Consider the following 19,225-nt stretch of genomic DNA (forward strand, 5'->3'; position numbering starts at 1 on the left):
CTTTCCAAGCTCAATCCTTTATCGTTGACAGTGACTCTGTAGGTGGATATTTTTTCCTTATTGGAGTGGAACTATTTTTACCTATTTACCTATTTTTATCGGGGAGTAGTTGACATTTAGAGAAGATTCTTTCCTTCCAGGCAATCGATTAATTAGTGAAAAAACTTGTAAGCTAGGTTTGAGGGAAGGGTTTCTTGTAGGATGCATTCAGTTCAGACCGAATAGCTCCATCGATTTTGCAGGTTTTTAATGATCTCGGAGAGGAAACGGTGGTCAGCGTTGCAGCTGTTCCTTAGCCGGTAAAATAATCGTTTCCTGCGCTGTAGTAGTCCGTTTCTAAGACTAAGCAGAGGCTTGAGGGGGAAAGGCACCAATATTTGAAGTAACCAGGCTCTTTGACTGGAGCATGTTTGTCGATTGTAGTTTCGAAGGCAGAGTTGAATCTCCAATTTGTCCAGAGGAGTACCCAGCTCACTGGATAAGTCGCGTTGAAAATCGTCCCAGTTTGTCGGATTGAAGGATCTGCATTTATGCGGATGGTGGAGGGAGGGGAGAATTTGCTGTAGATGCAGAAAGACGGTGAAGGCATGGTGGTCGGAGTAAGCTGACAAAGAGGAGCAGCTAGTGACACATACTGAGAGATTGGACGAGATTATAAAGCCGTCTAGGAAGGAAGATCCTCGAGAACAGGATGGTACTCCAGTGTTAATGATGTCCGCACTAAGAAATGGGCCTGACTGGAACCAATCGAAGAGCACTTCACCGTTTTCATTGCTAACTGAGTCGCCCCAAGTTACGTGCCAAGTGCTCTAGGTGTAGCCGATGGGATGAAATTTGCCCTTAGTCAGTGCGGAAAGTAATGTAACCGGGAGCATGTAGTTTTACGTTGGGGGCTTCTCCAGGCGGGAGTGCGGGATGCGATGGTGTGCGCTGGTTCCGCATCCTTTACACGCTGTGGTTTAGCATCCCTCGAGTAAGGGTGGGTTCTGCACTCGCGGCGCGAAGTTTGTTCCGGCTTCACTATGTTATCGAGAAGGCACGTGGATTCAATCTCTAACTGATACTGGTTTACCGTTAAACCGACTAAATAACTAAATGACGCGCAGGCGAGAACAATCGGCAGAACGAACCATTCAATTAGGCAGACACCCCGGAACTCCGTTGAAATTTTTAATCTGAGGCTGAGATCGCTTTGGGGGCTACGTGTCGCAGGAATGGGTGATTCTTTATTCCAAACAAAAATAATGCGGACAATTGAATCGATGAGGTTGAAGAACGCGTGTGGCCAAGTTGACGGATAGGACGAAAATGGCCAAGGTCACTGACTTACGAGGAAAAGCTGGCGCGGGACCAATACTTGCTTGCCCCGAGAGCACTGGAAACAATCCCGAAAGCGCCGCACGGACACCGGAAGCAGTCGATGTGCCACAGTTATGACCTTCACGATGGGCAAAGGGAGTGAAGAACTGACCTTTTTCCTGGTCGTGATGAAAGGCTGACGGCGCTGCCGAAGTAACGACCGCTTGGCTAATGGAATAAATCGAGACGGGCCCGGCGATGCAGAAGGCACTTTCCGAAGGTAGTGGTGTGTGGTCTGCCTGTTCCATGAAAGCTGACATGAGGTGGTCTGCCAAGAGTGTTTTCTCGACATCGTTTACATCCATGAGAAATGTTCGATCTTTGAATCTCTGGAACATTGAAGAGCCACTGGAGTTCCGAGGCGAAGTCATGTGGAGTAGTCTCCGTGGAATTGTGCGCCGTAATGTACTTGCCCGGTATGCGCAGCGATGTGCCAAATACCGTCTGTTACGTCGATATAATTTTCCTGGCCGCTATCGTGGTTTGAATATTCCAGTTTGAAGTTCAAATTCGAAATTTCGGTGGTATCATTCCGCCTCGATACTTCACGTCTCTAATAGGGTAGTTTACCCCAGGTGGGTTTAGTTTTGTTAACTCCTAAGCCAAGGCACGTGATAAAATCTCTGTGTCTTGATAGGGAGTTAATATGTGAGAACCAAGAACCCCGGCCCACATCTCGCCAAATTGCTGGCATTCGAGTTAGCTTCAGCACGTGCAGTCGGTGTTCACGATTGGCAAACCTATTAGGGGAGTTTGGTTGGTCAACGCGCTGTTGCCAAGATGATGCAACGCTGAACTCTTATCGCAACAAAGTTGGCGCCCAATGTGGGGCCATAGTTGTTGCGTCCATAACAAGTCTTGGCCGGTGATGCTTGCAAGTCCTTCTTAAAGGTGGTGCAGAGACCCAGAAGGATAACCGGAAGTGCGCGAAGCCAGGGCCTCTCTGGTGCGCACTTCAAGGCTACTTTGACTGTTCTATACATCCACTCAATAAAACCGTTTGCCTGCGGATGGTATGGTGTCGTGTGATATGTTTCCGACCACAAGGCGACCGAGGTGAGTCATCAACTGCGCCTCGAATTGACGGCCTTGATCCGCTGTGATCTCGAATGGTATACTAAAGATGGAGATCCAATGCCCGAAGAGGGCTCTGATGACCCTGGAGCCCTTGACGTCTCGTATAGAAACCGCTTGAGGTCGATGATCGTGAGGCAGTTCTCGTAGCCCTCGCATAGTAGCATCTTAACTAGGTCTAGATGGATGTGGTCAAAGCGCCCGTCCGGAGTTCAAAAGTTGTCCAGCTCGCGTAGTTGTGGCGGTAAATCTTCGAGAGTTGACAAGGAACGCATTGTTTGGTCCATCGGAGGAGGTCTTTGCGGAGACTAAGCCAGAAGAACTTAAGCGCTACCCTCTTGGCAGTGGCACTCCGCTTGGGTGGGAGAACTAGTGTGTCGTATCGAAAACTTGGTGACGAAAGGAAGGCGGTTTGATGTTTCCATTGAGCTCTGCAAAGTAGGCCTCGTGGCCGTCGAGATCGAGCCGGTGCAATTTGAGACTAGGAATGGCCAGCAGGAGGTGACGAAGCTGAATGTCTTTGTCTGGCCTGTGGCCAGAGAGACAGTCTCAACTCGTGAGAGAGTGTCGGCGACCACGTTGTCCGTGCCCGTATTGCAGGCGCGCGTCCAACTTGACTATTCTGCCTTGGTGAAGCCTTGTTAGAACATTGCGTTGGAGCGAAGGTGAGCGGTGTGAATGACAAAACTTCGCCCTTCCAGAATCCACTGATAGAGCTTAATGGACGTGAAGACTGCCAAAAGCTCGCGATCGTACTTTGAGTATCGCTGCGGTTTTCGATAATTTCCTCGTAAAGAAACCTAGGGGGACCCAGATGTCGTTGGGTCGCTGGTGATCCGAGTACCGCGCCGACTGCTGTATTCACAGTATCAGTTCGGAGAGTGAACGGTTGATAAGGCTTGGAAACGGCCGTGGTTGCATGGTTGCCATGTGCCAGTCGGTTTCGGTAACTTGATGATAGCACGCGTTTTCGATGGTGGCGGGCGGAAGCCTTCGCTGTTGACTGGGACTTCGGTGAAAGGCACCTCTGGGAGACTGACTTAGCGCAGCGTTTTGAAAAGCCCATCCTGGTGGCGTTCATGCTTTGCGTGACTGCCAGAAAAGACCAAGATGTCGTCCTGGTTGGCCCGAACAAAAGGGAGCTTTCTGAGAAGGTGGTTCGTGGTGCGCTGCATAGTCTGTGTGGCGTTCTTTAAACCAGGTGGCATGCCAAGAAACTCAAACTCTTGCAGATGTCGTTCGGGGCCATCGGCATCTGATGGAAGGCTTTCTCTAGGTCAGTAACCGCGAAAATCGAACCACTGGCCTGCAGTGTCAAGCTGAAGGGGTTTGGCAGCGTTCCGCTTCGCAACAATGGAGAAAGCAGAGCTTGAGTCGACTAGGAAGCGCATGTTCGTGCTGCGGTCGGAGACGTATAGTCGTTTTTCGGAGTCTAGTTTCCCTGGGAGCAGGGAAAGTTTTGCGGAGGAAAACTCAAGGGTTTTCTGCAGCGTATAGCAATGTTTGCTGTGGTAGCAGCAATACCCTGTCCTGGGGTCCGGTCCCGGAGTTACTGAGCGGTTGCGCTAATGGTAGAGCCCTCGTGACTCAGCACGCTTTCTGTGGTTGAAGTCGCGTGGTTGCTGCAGAAGGTCGCGGATGAGGATGGTGAACTGGGCCAGTGCAAACCGTATGGTGGACAACTCTTCGGGCCCGCGTCCCCGATTGGCTTGGCGACGCCCTGCTTGGTGAAGGGGTGGGGAGGCGTGAGTGTACGTAGCGCAGACACCTGGGCTGCGAGTTTGTCCAGTGTCTGATTTGTGATGAAAAACCGCATTCTGTGAGTATTCTGTGGTAGGTGCAGCCATCTGACCCTAATAATGTCGTCATCTATGGGCGTGCCTGCGAGGGAGCGCTTGTGGCATACTACGTGCAGGCGCGGAGATCGGCGCTACAGCAATCCCCTATCTGAACTTCGTGTACGACAGAGGAAGTGAAAATATGACTCTCCTCTTGGGGTTGATATTGTGCGCGCGACACTGTGATGGTGTTCCTGAAGATGGAGAGCTGTAGATCCCAAGGATGCAGATTAATAGGGGGTTGCGGCGACTGCGGGGAGTGGGTTTCCAAGGACTGAGATGATGATAGAACTTGCAAGAATAGTACGCCTGCTCACTCGAGATAAGCAATTTTTAGGGGGATCGTAGAGAGGTTCCTTGCTACCCCGTTAACGTCTACGACGAATGTGCATAAAGAAGCTCGCAGGTCAGTGACGAAGTTCTTGCGGCTGGTGACGGCTTTCTCCTGAGGAACGATGAACTTGCTCGGAATGCGAAGCAAAGCCGAAGACGATTCCGGGCGGAGAGGTTTGTAGATCCTTCTTGAAAGTGATGCGTATCCCAGGGACGACTGCTGGAAGAATTCGGAGTCATGGAATCTAGGGAATGCACTTTTAGGTGGCCTTCAGAGTGCGGTGCATCCGTTCCACCAACTCGTTAGCCTCGGGGTAGTAAGGTGCCGTGAGAATGTGTTTTGCCCCTACGTGGCAGTTGAGCTGGACTGGGGGGTCAGTCTCAAACTGACGATTTTGCTCTGCGTACTAAAAATGCAGATTCAGTGATCATATATGGCTCGTGTGATGGTCGAAGCCGTATCCAGGAATTGCTTGCAGTCGTCAGGTATATTGATCAATAATGGTTAGACAACTCCAGTAGTATTCGCAAAGAGCTTGATCAGATCCACGAAGATGTGATCGAAGTGAGCGTCAAGCGTTGTGAAATTACCAAACTCTGGTCTTGCTGTGCACCTCTGAGAGCGGACTTGATACACATTGTTTAGTCCACACCAAGTCGACAATGCGGAGACTCTACCAAAAAAACCTAAACGCTATGTAGTTAATCATTTTTTCCAGAACTCTGCCACAACATTTTGGTCTCCAGGCGTGTACTCGAAACGGGTGTCAGGCTAGCCGATGAAGTGGAACTGTCTGGCCTGGCATGGTGAGGCCTTATCGCGCGAGGGTGAGTGGCGATAGCCGGGGTAAGTTATACTTTGCGGCAGCTCGGGGTTGTATATAGGAAGAACACCGTCACCCAACTTCCGACAGCTTCCAGGAGAAGACGGCTAAAAGCGTCTGCTCGTTGTTGATCTAAAACCGCACCGATAGCCATGTTGGAAGCTTCGACGCGCAAAGCTATCCTTTGGGTGGATGGCAGGAATGCTGAAGTGCCAGCAGAGGCGATGCAATGCTTACAGCGCTCAAACGGGGAGACTGCCTCTATTGTCCAGCTGATTTTGAACCTTTTGTTCGTTAGTTCAGCTAGCGGGGAAGTTTAGCGGCGATAATAATTAATAACTCTAAAGCTACGAGGAGTCCGTGGGCTTCGGGAAATCCAAGATAGGCTGACTTTTAGTAACTGGCCGACGGAAACCGTTCGTGCTGATGTGGTAGCCGACGAATACGAACCTGAGTTTAGAAAGTCTGAACTAGCCGATTTGATATTAGCTCCCGGTTGACTTGGAGCTTGGTTGCTTGTAGTTCCTCAGGGTGTTGTTGAAGTTCTTCATTGTCGTCGGGGGAAACCATGATGTTATCTTTTGTAGTTGCGGGCGAAGTCCAACTTTCTGCAGTATTTGAGTTCCATTTCTCAGCTCCATCGAAATATCTACGAACTCAAACAGACCGAAGAGTGTAATAACGACTGTTTTGCAGGCGTTCTCGGAAGCGACCTGAATCTGGTAGAAGGCTGGTTTTAGGTCTGAGCATGACTGAGAATATGGGCAGTGGGTACCGGTCTGGGCGACTGATCGTATCTAGTTTCCGGTAGTCATCATTAGTGCGCCACTTGCTGCCAGCATTGGGCAGGATATGCAGAGGGCTGGCTCACTGGTTGGCAAGGTTGCCATTTCTGCTGGAAGAGGGGCAGTCTGGGAGAACTTGGCGATAATTTGCCTATATTTGTCCCCCAAAAGGCCGCGAGGTGTCGATTGAGACGAGATGATGCTAATGGTGTAAACCTTTCAAGCCGGCCGTGGAAGAGTCGATGATCCTGTAAGTCGATGATCAACCCGGGGTGCTCGAGTGCATCAACTTCGGGGATGGATATTTGGTCTTCGGCAATGATGAAGTCGAAGTTGAGACGCTGAGAACCGAAGGTGGTGACGGGCCCATCACTGGAAGCCTGCAGCACAAGATTTTGCTTCGGAATGATGGAAGGCATGGACTCGGAGTCCATCAGGAAATAGATTGCTGTACTGTGATCCAACACGTGGGGAGGGCTCTTCGAGGAAGGACTGCTGTCTGTCTTTATTGGTGAGACGCCTGAAAATCACGTGGAGAATAGACTCGCTGAAGCGATATGTGTTTCGGGGTTTTTATTCCCCAAAGCGATGCGGTTTAAGAGTAGGGCAATTCGTAGTTGGATGTTCTTATGGAGTTTGTGGATTCAACTCATGGAAGTGAGGAAGGATCGTGCTCTCAATAATGCTTGATGTCAGAAATGGCTTCTATTCCGCAAGATAGACATATATGCTAGCCACAGCAGGTTCTTTCCTAGTGGCGGGCTACCTATTGCTGGTATTGAAGGATCATATAAGAGGCGACTCTCTGCTCTGTGAGATTCTGAATGCCCGGAAACAAATGGAGACAACATCGGAGGTAGCACAGGGATCAATACTAGGGCCGGATCTGTAAAACGCTTCGTACGATAATGTGCTAAGGTTCAACATGCCAGAGAAGTCGCGCCTGGTCGGTTATGGGGGTGCCCATCCATCACTTGTTGCCGTTAATCCTGTTGAACAGGCCCAAAGCAGACTGTGCAAATTGATTCGATTGGTAAGCAAATGGATGACTGCCCATGGTTTCAGCCTTACGTTGGACAAAACTGAGGTAGTCATCTCGACTAAAAAGAGAGTCCCAACTCTGTGTTCCATGGCGATTGGCGTGACAATATTAGAATCAACCAAAGTTGTTGGATTGACGCTCGGCCCGAAGGTAAAGTTTTTCTATCAAATCAAAGCAGGAGCTGACGAAGCGGCAGTGGCAGTTGCGGCTTTGAGCCGGCTAATTGCAAAATTTTCGGGTCCTGCTTGCAAAAGGACACGTCTTTTTATGACGCTGTTCGCTCGGCTCGAGGGAGTACGAAAGTTTGGGAGAAGTTCTGGTTGAAGAAGCCGATTAGGTTCGGGCTCTTCTGATTTCGAAGACGATGCAGTTCCATCGATAGAGGGTGCGGAATGTGCCCAGGCTAGCTTTCTGATAACGGTGAGGTATTTAGTTGGTAATCCGACGACTTACCATTGCGGGAGTCCAACAGCCAACACATGAACGCACACACCCACCCCACCAAATATCTTAATTAGTTCTAATTATTTGTGAGCCAATTATCAAAAGTGAATTTTAATCCCGACCATTTGAACGCGATAATGAATATCTTATCACGGGGGATTACCAGCGAAATCTATTTCAACTAGTCAATTTGGTAAAATTTTTAGAGGTACTCAGTAAGACAGTGATGGATAAGCTACTCACACTTCTGGTTCTATTAAACATCCAAACTTTGGCTACATTATCTCATCCTTCGGATGAAACACCCCCGCAACTCGATGGCCGGATAATTGGAGGAGAATCGACAACCATTCAACAGTTCCCATATCAAGTATCTTTACGACATAATGGATTTCACTTCTGCGGAGGTTCAATCTACAAATCAAATATCATCATCACCGCGGCTCATTGCGTTAAGGGTGAAGACGTTACAAGACTAACCGTAGTTGCAGGAAGCTCATATACCAACCAGGGAGGGATTGAACTTCCTGTTCAAAACTATACATTTCATTCAAAATTCTCGCTTCTTACCTGCGACTATGACGTGGCGGTGTTGCTCTTGCAAGGTGAATTCTCTTTCAGTGAGAGCATTCAGCCTATTGAGATGGCATCCTCTGTTAGTGCTTCTAGGGCTGGAACCAGCGTAACTATCAGCGGTTGGGGGTATCTTCAAGAACACGGATATCCTTCGGATGTTTTGCAATATGTGGTTGTTAATACGATTAGTGAAGCAGAATGCGTAGATGCTTATCCCAGATTATTCACGGATAGAATGATATGTGCAAGGGCCAAAAACAAAGACGCATGCAATGGTGATTCAGGTGGCCCAATGGTTGTTGCCGGTAGATTGGCTGGAATCGTCTCCTGGGGGAATGGATGTGCTGATCCCAAATATCCGGGGGTTTACTCGAATGTTGCAATTTTGAGAAGTTGGATTGAAGAAAACACTTTGGAGTTGTTAAAACAGTTAAAGTGAAAATGAACGAAAATTGTTTCAGGAAAAATAAATACTGACTAAGCTAATGGAAGATTATTTTTATTCGTGTTAAAAACAATGTTCTTGCTGCACCCCTTGGTTGGATATAGCGCATCAATCACACCTATGCACCATCTTTGGCGGTTATCTTAAATGTCCTTCAGCACCCCAAGAACTCTTCGAGACTCTCGCACTCCTCCTTTACTGTTCTGCGCCAAACGCTTTGGGGCGACCCATTCGTCGGCCCCGGGTCCGGAGAGAATCTCTTCCTCCTTCCTACCTGCTCTCATCAGGAATGCGCATAGTGTTGCACTCCCACAGTGATATACCAACTTAGCATTTCCTCGCCATCAGACAATTAGCCTCGAACTGTTTGACACATTACTTCGGGCTAGCCCTCTCGCTCTCCCGGTTTAGGGAGCCTTCAAGTCACGGAATTCTTTTGATCAACGAGGGGGAAGAGGAGGAGGTGAGTTGTTAATGCAAGAAACCCCTTGCAACCGGGTCTCTCCATCGGTTGAGCCTTCGAAAGAAGAATAATTCGAATGTAATGCGCAGCTGGGCTCCATCAGTCAATGCTCCCTACAAGATGTCTCCTGGTAGATATATTGCTTCCAACATTCGTCACTAAACATTAAAAATCGAGGTCGATGGTAAGCGACCCAAAAGCCGGGCGAAAGAACGGCGGCTTGATACGGTGGATGCGATTTTGAAAGCCTCTCGATTGCGTTCAGTTCAGGTTTTTGATAGAATCAAATGGCGGAGCTGATCACGACGAACCGATCCCGCTTATGCATGGGATAAATGCTAAAGAAAAAAAAAGAACACCTAGGCTCTACAGTAGAAACCTAAGCCTAAACTGTGCCATAGCAGGTTGACAATAATTGACATACAAACACTAGCAAGTCGGGAACTCTTCTTTCGGACCCCACCTTGTGGTGGGGGAGCCTGTAGTAGCCTACAACTACACTAAGGGTGTCCAAAACATGAATATGGAAACGAAGGATTTAAACTATCCAAGTGGTAAGAAGTCACAGGCTTCGAATCCACCCGTGACCATGAGCAATCATGCCGCCGCCAAGGCGCAGATTTTGGAGGCCTCACTACGTTCATACCCTCCTACGGATAAATCTGTAGAAGCCAAGTTTTTGGACTCAGTGGAAAGCTTGCATTTAGTGCCTACAGCGAAGCTAGTTAGAAAGGAAAGTACGGTAACTCTCAACTTGGGAGAAACTGAAAATCCGACTAAAGCCCGTCCATGGTACTAGAGCCCAAATCTACCCGCAAACGCTACTAAGGAGGGGAGGATTACAGGCTGAATCCTGCCTCTAAGAACCTTCTCCTTCACCCTTACCGGGAAGAGCAGAAGAAAGGGAAGCTGGTGACGTGGGCGTTACTGGTTTAACACCGGTATGGGAAATGGATCTAAGCGGCCCGGACACCGTGAACCTGGAAAGGCCCCAAACCGGTGTCGGAACAGGGCACTGCAAAGGAATTAACCACCTTGGGAATGAGGACATGGACGTGGCTGTACCACTGGGTGCGGTAACGCCCACAGAAATCGGAGGCCAGGAAGCGGAATCTCCAGCGTAAGGTGAAGATGAATTGGTAACCCCGGTGAGATCCACACTGGTCGCACCAGACTCTTCTGACTACCGGGCCCTCGAGAAAAGGCAGAGCACATCATCCGCATGCTGGGTGAACAGAACCCGGGCATGGACTTTGGGCACTGGAGGGTAAAGTTCATGAATGCCAGGAAGGAGAAATTTACAAATGTTGAGGATTTCAACTTGGTATTCGAACTGGACCAAAAGCGTCTAAATGTGCTCAGGGGAAGTCACCACTTTTTCATAGATAGACTGAAATTCAGTCATCTCAGGAAACTATATAGCGTCATTTCCATGTTGAGAGCGAAGAACAATGATGGTCTTCGGCTCACACAATATAGAGCAAATTGCAGTATCTTCGGTGCGCCCTCCCACAATGAAGCTGCGTGCGGAGGATAGTATATACAGTGGCGGCACCCCGTATGGGGGTTCGCACTGGTGATGAGACTACAGAGGGAATCCTACCTGCTAGTAACATCTCCTACAACGTCCAAGGAACAGATGGAAGAAAGGAAGATTGAATCTATGCAAACCGGACACTGCAAACCAGTCAAGGTGCTAAGTGGAAAACAGACGAATGCTTTGGGGGAAGAGGTGAGATTTTTCATGGATGAGGACATGGGAACTTCTGTACCTCCAAGTGTAGCTTTTCTCAGAGAAATCAAACACGAAGGGACCGAGTCTCCGGCGGTACGGTGTGAAGGAAACCCTGTCATACGCTTCTAATTGTTTTCCATAATACATTAAACTAAGTTTATGTCGGAAAACATTAAGATTGGTCAAATTAACCAAAAGCATGCCAAAGCCTCCCCCTATCTGTTGGCAGCGAGGCAGACAAAGCTGCAGCACTGCCCCTGCATTTTTCTGGTGCAAGAGCCGTGGGTTCGATTTAACAGAATCTGTGGCATTGGATCAGTAAAGGGGACTAGGATCTTCTACGATGAAAGATCCCTAAGACCGAGAGCTTGCGTCCTGATGTCAAGACGGTTAGAGGCAACCCTGTTGAAACAATTCTGTTCCCAGGACTTAGTTAGTTTAGGTCATCGTACAATATCAGATAAATGGCGAGAGGAAAAACATCACAGTTGCTTCTCCTTATTTACCCTATGATTCTTTGCATCCTCCACCGCTTAGGGATCTGGTAGCGTATGCAGAATCAAGTGGTCTCGAACTCTTAATAGGTTGCGATGCGAATGCTCAATATATTTGCTGGGGCAGTAGCAAATGCAATCCAAGAGGAGAGAAGCTATTTGATTTCATCACTTCAGCTGGTCTCATGACTGCAAACGTAAGGTGCGCCCCTACATTCATGGGACCGAGAAGAAGCGAAGCAATTGACCTATCAACCTGCATCTCACAACTGTTAGAGATAAGAGAGATTAGATTACGCATTGCGGATGCTAGACGAGGTCTCACTGTCAGATCACCGATACCTAGAATTCAATCCGACTATTGCGAGCGAACAGTCTGCAGTACAAAGACGGAACCCTAGGAAAACGGATTGGACAAAGTTCAATGAACTTTTTGGCAATAAAGTACAGCTCCCTAGGCGACTAAGGACTCCTTTGGCGCTGAAAAATGAATTGGAACCACAAACTGCAAAAACTCAGGAAATCAAATAGGCGAATTCTGAACCGTGCTTGCAAAAGCAATAAGAACGAAGTCTGGTTAAATTTGGGAAACTCGCAGCGTGAATATAGGAGGCTCGTTAGGTGTTCGAAACAAGAATCATTTAGAGCGTATTGTGAGGAACTGGAAGGCGAAGGAGAGACTTCAAGGTCGTGCAGAGTCCTTAAAAAGGAAGAGTCGGCCAAGTTGGGTTCTCTTAAAAAACCCGACGATACTTTCACGAGCTCCAGACTGGAATCAGTATGGACCGTCCTGGAAGTACACCACCCGGGAGAACGAGTGAGAGAAGGTGTAGGGGGAGAGTTGACGGTTATTACAACCCTTTCAACACGCAAGTACTACAAGGGGAACTGGAACACTGCGAAAGTGTTTGTTACCTATGAAAAGATGAGAGCTGCAATACTGCTCTTTGAACATTTCAAAGCACCTGGCATGGATGGCATCTATCTAGCAATGCTAAAGGAGGGTATGGAGCACTTAGAGCAATCTCTAACAAATATTTTTCGAGGATGTCTTGCTCTGGGTTACGTGCCTTCCTCTTGGCAAAAGGTTAAGGTAGTCTTCATACCCAAACCTGGGAAAGACGACTATTCTAATCCAAAGAACTTCAGACAGATCAGCTTGGAGGAGGGACTGATTGAACGCCACATTCCTGGAGATGCACTTAAGTCGCCCAACTTAAAGAAAACAACATGCTTACCAGCGTGGAAAGTCCTGTGAATCTGCTCTTCATTCTCTGGTTACGCCTTTTCAAAAACTTTGCGCCAAAGCCAAGTGAATCCATGCTATGCAAACGCAGAGATTGCTGTGTGCTGAGGAGGGTGACGATCGCTACCTAACGGCTGAAGCAACGAAAGGCTGCCCTCAAGAAGGTGTGCTTTCGCCACTTCTATGGAGTATGGTGGACTCACTATTATGCGAACTGCAAAATTTGCCAATACACGGTCAAGCTAATGCTCTGTTTGCTGTTGTTCGTGATCTTGGCATAGTGTTTAGAAATATACAACGTACCGCGGATTTGATAGACAGTTGGTGCCTCAGACATGGTCTTTCAGTTAATGGAAATCAAACCACAATGGTATTATTCACAAAAAGGAGAAAACTGGATGGACTTCGCCTCCCTGAGATAAGGAGTACTACCCTTTAACTCTCCGAAGACGTGAAATATCTGGGAGTCACTCTAAACTTCTTTGGAACTAAAATGTAGAGAAAAAGATGAAACGAGCTCCCACAACTTATGGACTGTGTAGGCAGACCTTTGCCTCGACATGGAGACTTAGGCCTCAGATAGTAATATAGATATACGTTGCTACCATTAGCTCGATGTTCCTTTACGCATCCATAGTGTGATGGGTTAAGGGTTTCACCGTAAACTAGACTAGAGAACTGTGTGTCTGGGTATCACTGGTGCCATAGGCACGACAATTTGCAGCCGCTGGGATATATTTATTCAAAGCACTGCAATGAGAGTGACCCATAGATTAATTCGATTAGATCTATGGGGAAACAGCGGATGTGTGGGGCACAGAGCATTGGGAGAGTTACTGGGAGTACTGAATCCAGTTCTAACAATGCCTTCCGATTCTCGTGTTCCCATACATTTGCTTGGTAGAAGATATGAAGTTACCCTCAAACGTACAGAGAACTGGGAAGTCCCAGAGGAATGCGTGGCGGGATATATGGAAGTCTTCTATACCGGCAGCTCAAAAACAGAACAGGGTTCTGGAGCGGAAGTCTACCGACAGCTAACTTACAACAGATACAAACAAGTCAGAATACCGGAAGCTGGAATCTTTGGTTTTGTGTTCATCTTGTATGGGAAATTTTATATGCAAGTTTTCCCATTCGTACACACCTAAAAGCTCTAAATATTCCTTGATAAGTCTCGAAATTCCAACTCCGGCGTTCATATGAGGTCATAGTTTTGGTGAAAGCGGGGCTAAATACGTGATCATTGCTATTGTGGGCGGATCTGAGCTTCAAAATGGTATATAGGTTGGGGGGTCTGAGCGCCAGGAAAATTGTTGATTGGAGGAATCTTGGGAAAAACTTTAAACGCTTATATCTCCGTTAATATTGAGAATTTCGTAAAGAGGAGCTTAATTCGTGATCACTGCTATTGGGAGAGGATGGGGGAGGATCTGAGCTTGAAAATGATATAGGTTAGAGGGTCTGAGTGCCAGAAAAATTGCTGATTTTTGGAGGAATCTTGGGAAAAACTTTAAACGTTTGTATCTCGGTTAATATTGAGAATTTCACCAAAATGGATAGTTAACCTACAACAGATACAAACAAGTCAGAATACCGGAAGCTGGACTTTTCGTTCATAAAGATTTTGTGTTCATCTTGCATGGGAAATTTTATATGCAAGTTTTCCCATTCGTACACACCTAAAAGTTCTAAATATTCCTTGATAAGTCTTGAAATTCCAACTCCGGCGTTCATATGAGGTCACTTTATATGATGATGACGTCATACTTGTCTTAGAGTGCGATATTCTATAACTTTGTTAATAGTAGTTGGATTTTTTTCAAACTTCAACTCCGGAATTGTGTATTATGATATATTATTGCCTATAACGGCACCAAATTTTTGAACTTCTAGCCGTTTAGCCGTTTTGGAGGAAAGTGTGTGTGACAGACAAACAGTGAATCGATTTTAATAAGGTTTTATTTTAGAAAAAAACCTTAGAAAACAACACCTTAGGTACCGAATCCGCGCTAGGCCCTATTTAGGTGTTGATAATAATAATATTACTATTGGCAGCCACTGTTAACCGGCTCCTTGCCTCCCTTACATTCCCATCCAACAGCCTATGTCGGAACAATGGAGAGTCCAATAACAAAAGACGTTCGACCGAATAATTCCATGAATTGATTAAAAGAGCACAAAATCCGAAACATTTTATAAGTTTTCATGAATGATCACACTTGCATGGGGGCGATGAGAATACTATTTAGCTAAGAATTCGTCAGGGTCCTTAAATGAAACACGGTTTAAACCTTACAAACACATCTCTCTCTTTTGCTCTGCTTCACTCGCATTGTGTTTTCAGTTTTATTCAATACTATCACAGTTACATAATAAAATTTCATCTTTGACGTCTATTTACATTTGCAGCTCCATTTCAAATCAGTAACAATAATAACATATTATCATTACACGTTATTGTAGATCATGTTTGTATATAGTCATATGTTTTACATTAATTATTGAATTTGTTTTTCTTACATATAAACATTTGATTCTTTCCTTTACATATACATCATAAATGTTCATTAAGTGTCACGACACAGACTTATTAGAAATAGATGTTTTGTGTAATTCCATTGGAGGTTTTTCTTTATCACTCTAAATGTAAGACGTGAGCTGCCCAACTAAAATGAACGTTTATAGGGGACGAATTCCACACATAAATTGCTACGAAAATATAATTGATTCAGATAAATAGAATTTGTTGATAGAAAATAGTGGCTTCTGGGGACGGGGGAAACATGCTATGCAGAAGGTAAGACAACGAAAAATAAGAAAGTAGGAAACGGGACTCCATCAGAAAGACGGTGGAAATCGTTCTTTTAAATTATGTTAGGCTGTTAGCTTGCTCTACGTCTTCATTATATAATTTAATTATTAACCTACGTAATTTACCTTGTAATTAGTTTCATTTAGCCTCCGTTTCGCGGTTGCTTTGATTTTTCCGTTAACTTATTCTGAATTGCCCTTGACTTGGATTGCTTGATTGCTTAACGTTTCTTTTGACCCGCATTCATGTTTAACTTTACATCAAATGCTCAACTCAGCTTATTGCCTATGTTTTAGTGCAAAAAATAATTTCAAATTCAATTTTTTTTCCACGATTTTTGATATCCTGACATTTATCCATTCCATTCCTGCTAATGTATATGTATCGTGATTGTCTGTTTAGAGTTCTAAAACAGATCTAATCGCGTTACATAGTTTTACAATTCTGGATTCACGATTCAAACAGAAAAAAGCATCCCCAGTGGCACCTCCATCAGAAATAATAGCAAGAACAAATTACGTTTCATCTTAACATAGAGGCCGTATCGGCGTATATGATCGTCAACGAAGTCCAATTACGATAGTTCGAAACCAGTGTTACTGCAAACTGCATATCTTAGTTTATCGCGAAGAGTAGCTCTCCTCTGATAATTGGGTAGTTTGAGAAGATTGAAGCATGTTGAAGATGTAGGTAGACGATTCAATGGATCCTTCTTGCGAATGGTAAAGAATCCTCGTATTACGCTGCCAATAGTGTCGCCTGTGTCTTCATCGTCTCCAACTTCAACGCAACGAATCGAGAACGGCGGTTCGAGATGAGCGAATCCTAGAAGTGGTGGCTTCGAGCAACTCGTTACAAACTGAAATAAAGAAGGAAAATTATTTATGGAAATGACATAATAATAATAATCGTTGGGTGCAGGACCCCGTAGACACAAGACCGATTACTTGCTTACCAACCCTCTACAAATTCATCACGTCCATTATTAGTGGAAGGGTGGGTCAATGCGCACCTCGACACCAACAACATTCTGCCCGAGGAGCAGAACGGCTGCCGAATTGGGTCAAGGGGTTGGAAAGAGCAACAACAGAAAGTATGTCATTCCCAGTGGGACACCCGTAGGTGAAATTCTGGACACCCTAAAGCAGAAACTTTTTGTCGTATGCAGTCGATTACGACGGTATGGCGAAAGTCACTCCAGACCTGTCCAGAATGCAACATACGCGAGGAATCAGCGGAGCTTTTTCAGATGTCTTAACGAATCCCAACGAGCGTCCAGACAGTACAGTTTTCGGTGACGAAGCCAAAGAGTATTGGGGTGGACTTTGGGGTTACCCGACCAGCATGCTGAATGGATCACCGCCGAAGGCATCCGCCATTCCACAACGTCTGGCATGAATTTTGTGGATGTTATCGAAGAGAAAGTTCGGAGAGCCATAGACAACTCGAAGAACTGGAGGGGTTAGATCTGGATCGGGTGCAGAAATTCTGGTACAAAAATTTCCCCAATATACATGGTCGGTTGGCACATAGCATAAATCAGGTCATTAGTCGGCCGGAGGAATTTCCACCCTTCCTTACTGCGAGGATAACCTACCTTATCCCTAAGAACGACACGGTGCAGGACCCCACAGACACAAGATCGATTACTTGCTTACCAACCCCTACAAATTCATAACGTCCAATATATATCCAATATATATTACTGGATGGTTCATCGATAATCGGCTAATCGATATCCTACATCTGTATCGCCATGATGATCCGAAACTAATAAAGTTTTTGGCGACAACCATGAAAAGGTGGCATACCATCTTATCAATGCGTATATCTGAGGGTGCTAATACCTCAGAGCCCATCCGTATACAGAGGGGCAGTTTTGTATGGCACCGAACCTCCTTTCATGGCTACTGAATGAAGTTAGAGGACATGGTTTTGCAATAAAGTATGGCCTACGTGCTAAGTGCGAACTAACTGCCACTAGTGAGATTTGAACCGCGACCTTCCGTACAACAGCCTTGCGATTTAACCACTCAGCTATCCGGACCAATGAAAGTCAGCCACTATTCAATGATGGATACGGTAAAAAGACTGTCGGTAATATATTTTTCGACGTAAAACATTCAAATAAGTGTATTTTTGAGTCTCAGAAATCAGGTCCCTTAAGGTACGACTCCATTTACGCTACGCGACACTACATTCAATCCAACTGCCGCGGAGCGACATGCCTATATTGCACTAGCGCGGCAGCCAACTACATATTTTGACATTTTAACAGACGGATACAAACCAAAAGTGAAAAATCGTAACATTTATATGGAATTGACACGCGACACTGCAAAATATTCTCTGCCTGGCAGCTCGGACGCGTCGCGTCGCTAAGTGTGCATTGTTGCCTATAAAACCATATAAAGATATTTTTACAGCCAGTGCAGTTTGTGACCACGTCGCGTCGCGTAGCGTAGATATAACCATTGTTCAAATAAATTCTATTCGACGGCGACACTTGTTCATCTATATAGGCTTTTACACAGAAGGAATACGAGAAAACGAGGTACTAGCACGGAACAAATATTCAGGGAAAAGCTGGTTTTTATTTTGTCTTCCGGAGTTCCGGCGAACTAAAAGTAAATACAACATGGCGATTAAAACCAAAATTAAACAAATGCTAAAGTGACTACTGTTATAATGATACATCAAAATAATAAAAGTATTTCTTAAGGTACGACCTCATTTACGCTAAGCGACGTGACATTACATTCAGCCCAATTGCCGCGACGCGACATGCCTATATTGCCCTAGCGTGGCAGCCAACAACTTCATATTTTGGCATTTTAACAGGTGGATACAGACCAGAACGGAAAAAACGTGGCAGTCACCTGACCTCACAATATGGAAATGACACGCGACACTGCAAAATATTCTCTGCCCGGCAACGCGTCCGCGGCGCGTCGCTTGTGCATTGCTGCATACAAAACCATATAAAGATATTTTGACAGCCAGTGCAGTTTGTGGCCGTGTCGCGTCGCGTAGTGTAGATGGGGTCGTACCTTTATTTGTGTAGGGATCCATTACCAACTGCATGGCATTGTAGAGATGCGTGGCCAACTTCCCTCCATTGATGCGTCGCACCACTCACGTGATTATCAACGCATGGCGCGAGCGGACGTGTTGTACAATGAATGCTTCAGTTTAATTTCCTTGTTATTCTTTAAAAATGAATAAAGTTTTTATATGTTCAGTGTGGATTCCATCTTTTAGTTCTATCGATCAAGTCAATCTCCACCACACATCCTACAATTTGGTGACCCCGACGTGATACAACACGCTCGTCGTACCGCTTGGCTTCTACATATTAGCGAAGGCGACCCTTTGACGTGCAACAGCACGCTCACCGTATCGCGTTGTTTCGAATTCATTGACATCACGCATCTGGAAACAGTTACTGTGCAGCAGACACGACACAGAGTGTACAGTATAGCATCGCGACAGTTCCTGCACCTCATTTTGTACCTTCCTGGCGGGCGACACTAATGCGAGCAGCATGCCAACAACTGGCTCTGATCACCGACGCATCCAATGTTGCACCAGGCGCAGCGCTCAAGCAATTGCAGAGTGATCACCGACGGCTACCTATCCCTTTTTACCAGAGGAAACTCACCTCCACCGAGCAGAAATACAGCGTAGCGACTGCGAATTGCTTGCAATCTACAGCAGCGTTCATCGTTTTAGACATTGGCTATAAGGTTCCC

At 46.1% G+C, this 19,225-nt stretch overlaps 2 protein-coding genes across 2 annotated transcripts in view; one reads left to right on the forward strand and one right to left on the reverse strand.

Annotated features, from left to right (window-relative positions):
• Positions 1-7,902: 7,902 nt before the first annotated feature.
• Positions 7,903-8,745, forward strand: LOC119648405 (trypsin delta-like). Its single transcript, XM_038050154.1, has one exon. It carries the CDS (start codon positions 7,926-7,928, stop codon positions 8,712-8,714), a length of 789 nt encoding a protein of 262 aa, XP_037906082.1. The 5' UTR covers positions 7,903-7,925; the 3' UTR covers positions 8,715-8,745.
• Positions 8,746-14,945: 6,200 nt separating this feature from the next.
• Positions 14,946-19,225, reverse strand: part of LOC119647797 (ubiquitin-protein ligase E3B) — a 32,210-nt gene continuing 27,930 nt past the window's right edge. Inside the window, exon 12 of the mRNA XM_038049005.1 lies at positions 14,946-16,332. Coding sequence (XP_037904933.1) covers positions 16,048-16,332 — 285 coding nt within the window. The 3' untranslated portion in view covers positions 14,946-16,047. The remainder of the gene's footprint in view (positions 16,333-19,225) is intronic.

This window comes from Hermetia illucens, chromosome 2 (assembly GCF_905115235.1).
Source record: "Hermetia illucens chromosome 2, iHerIll2.2.curated.20191125, whole genome shotgun sequence".
Lineage (NCBI taxonomy): Eukaryota > Metazoa > Arthropoda > Insecta > Diptera > Stratiomyidae > Hermetia > Hermetia illucens.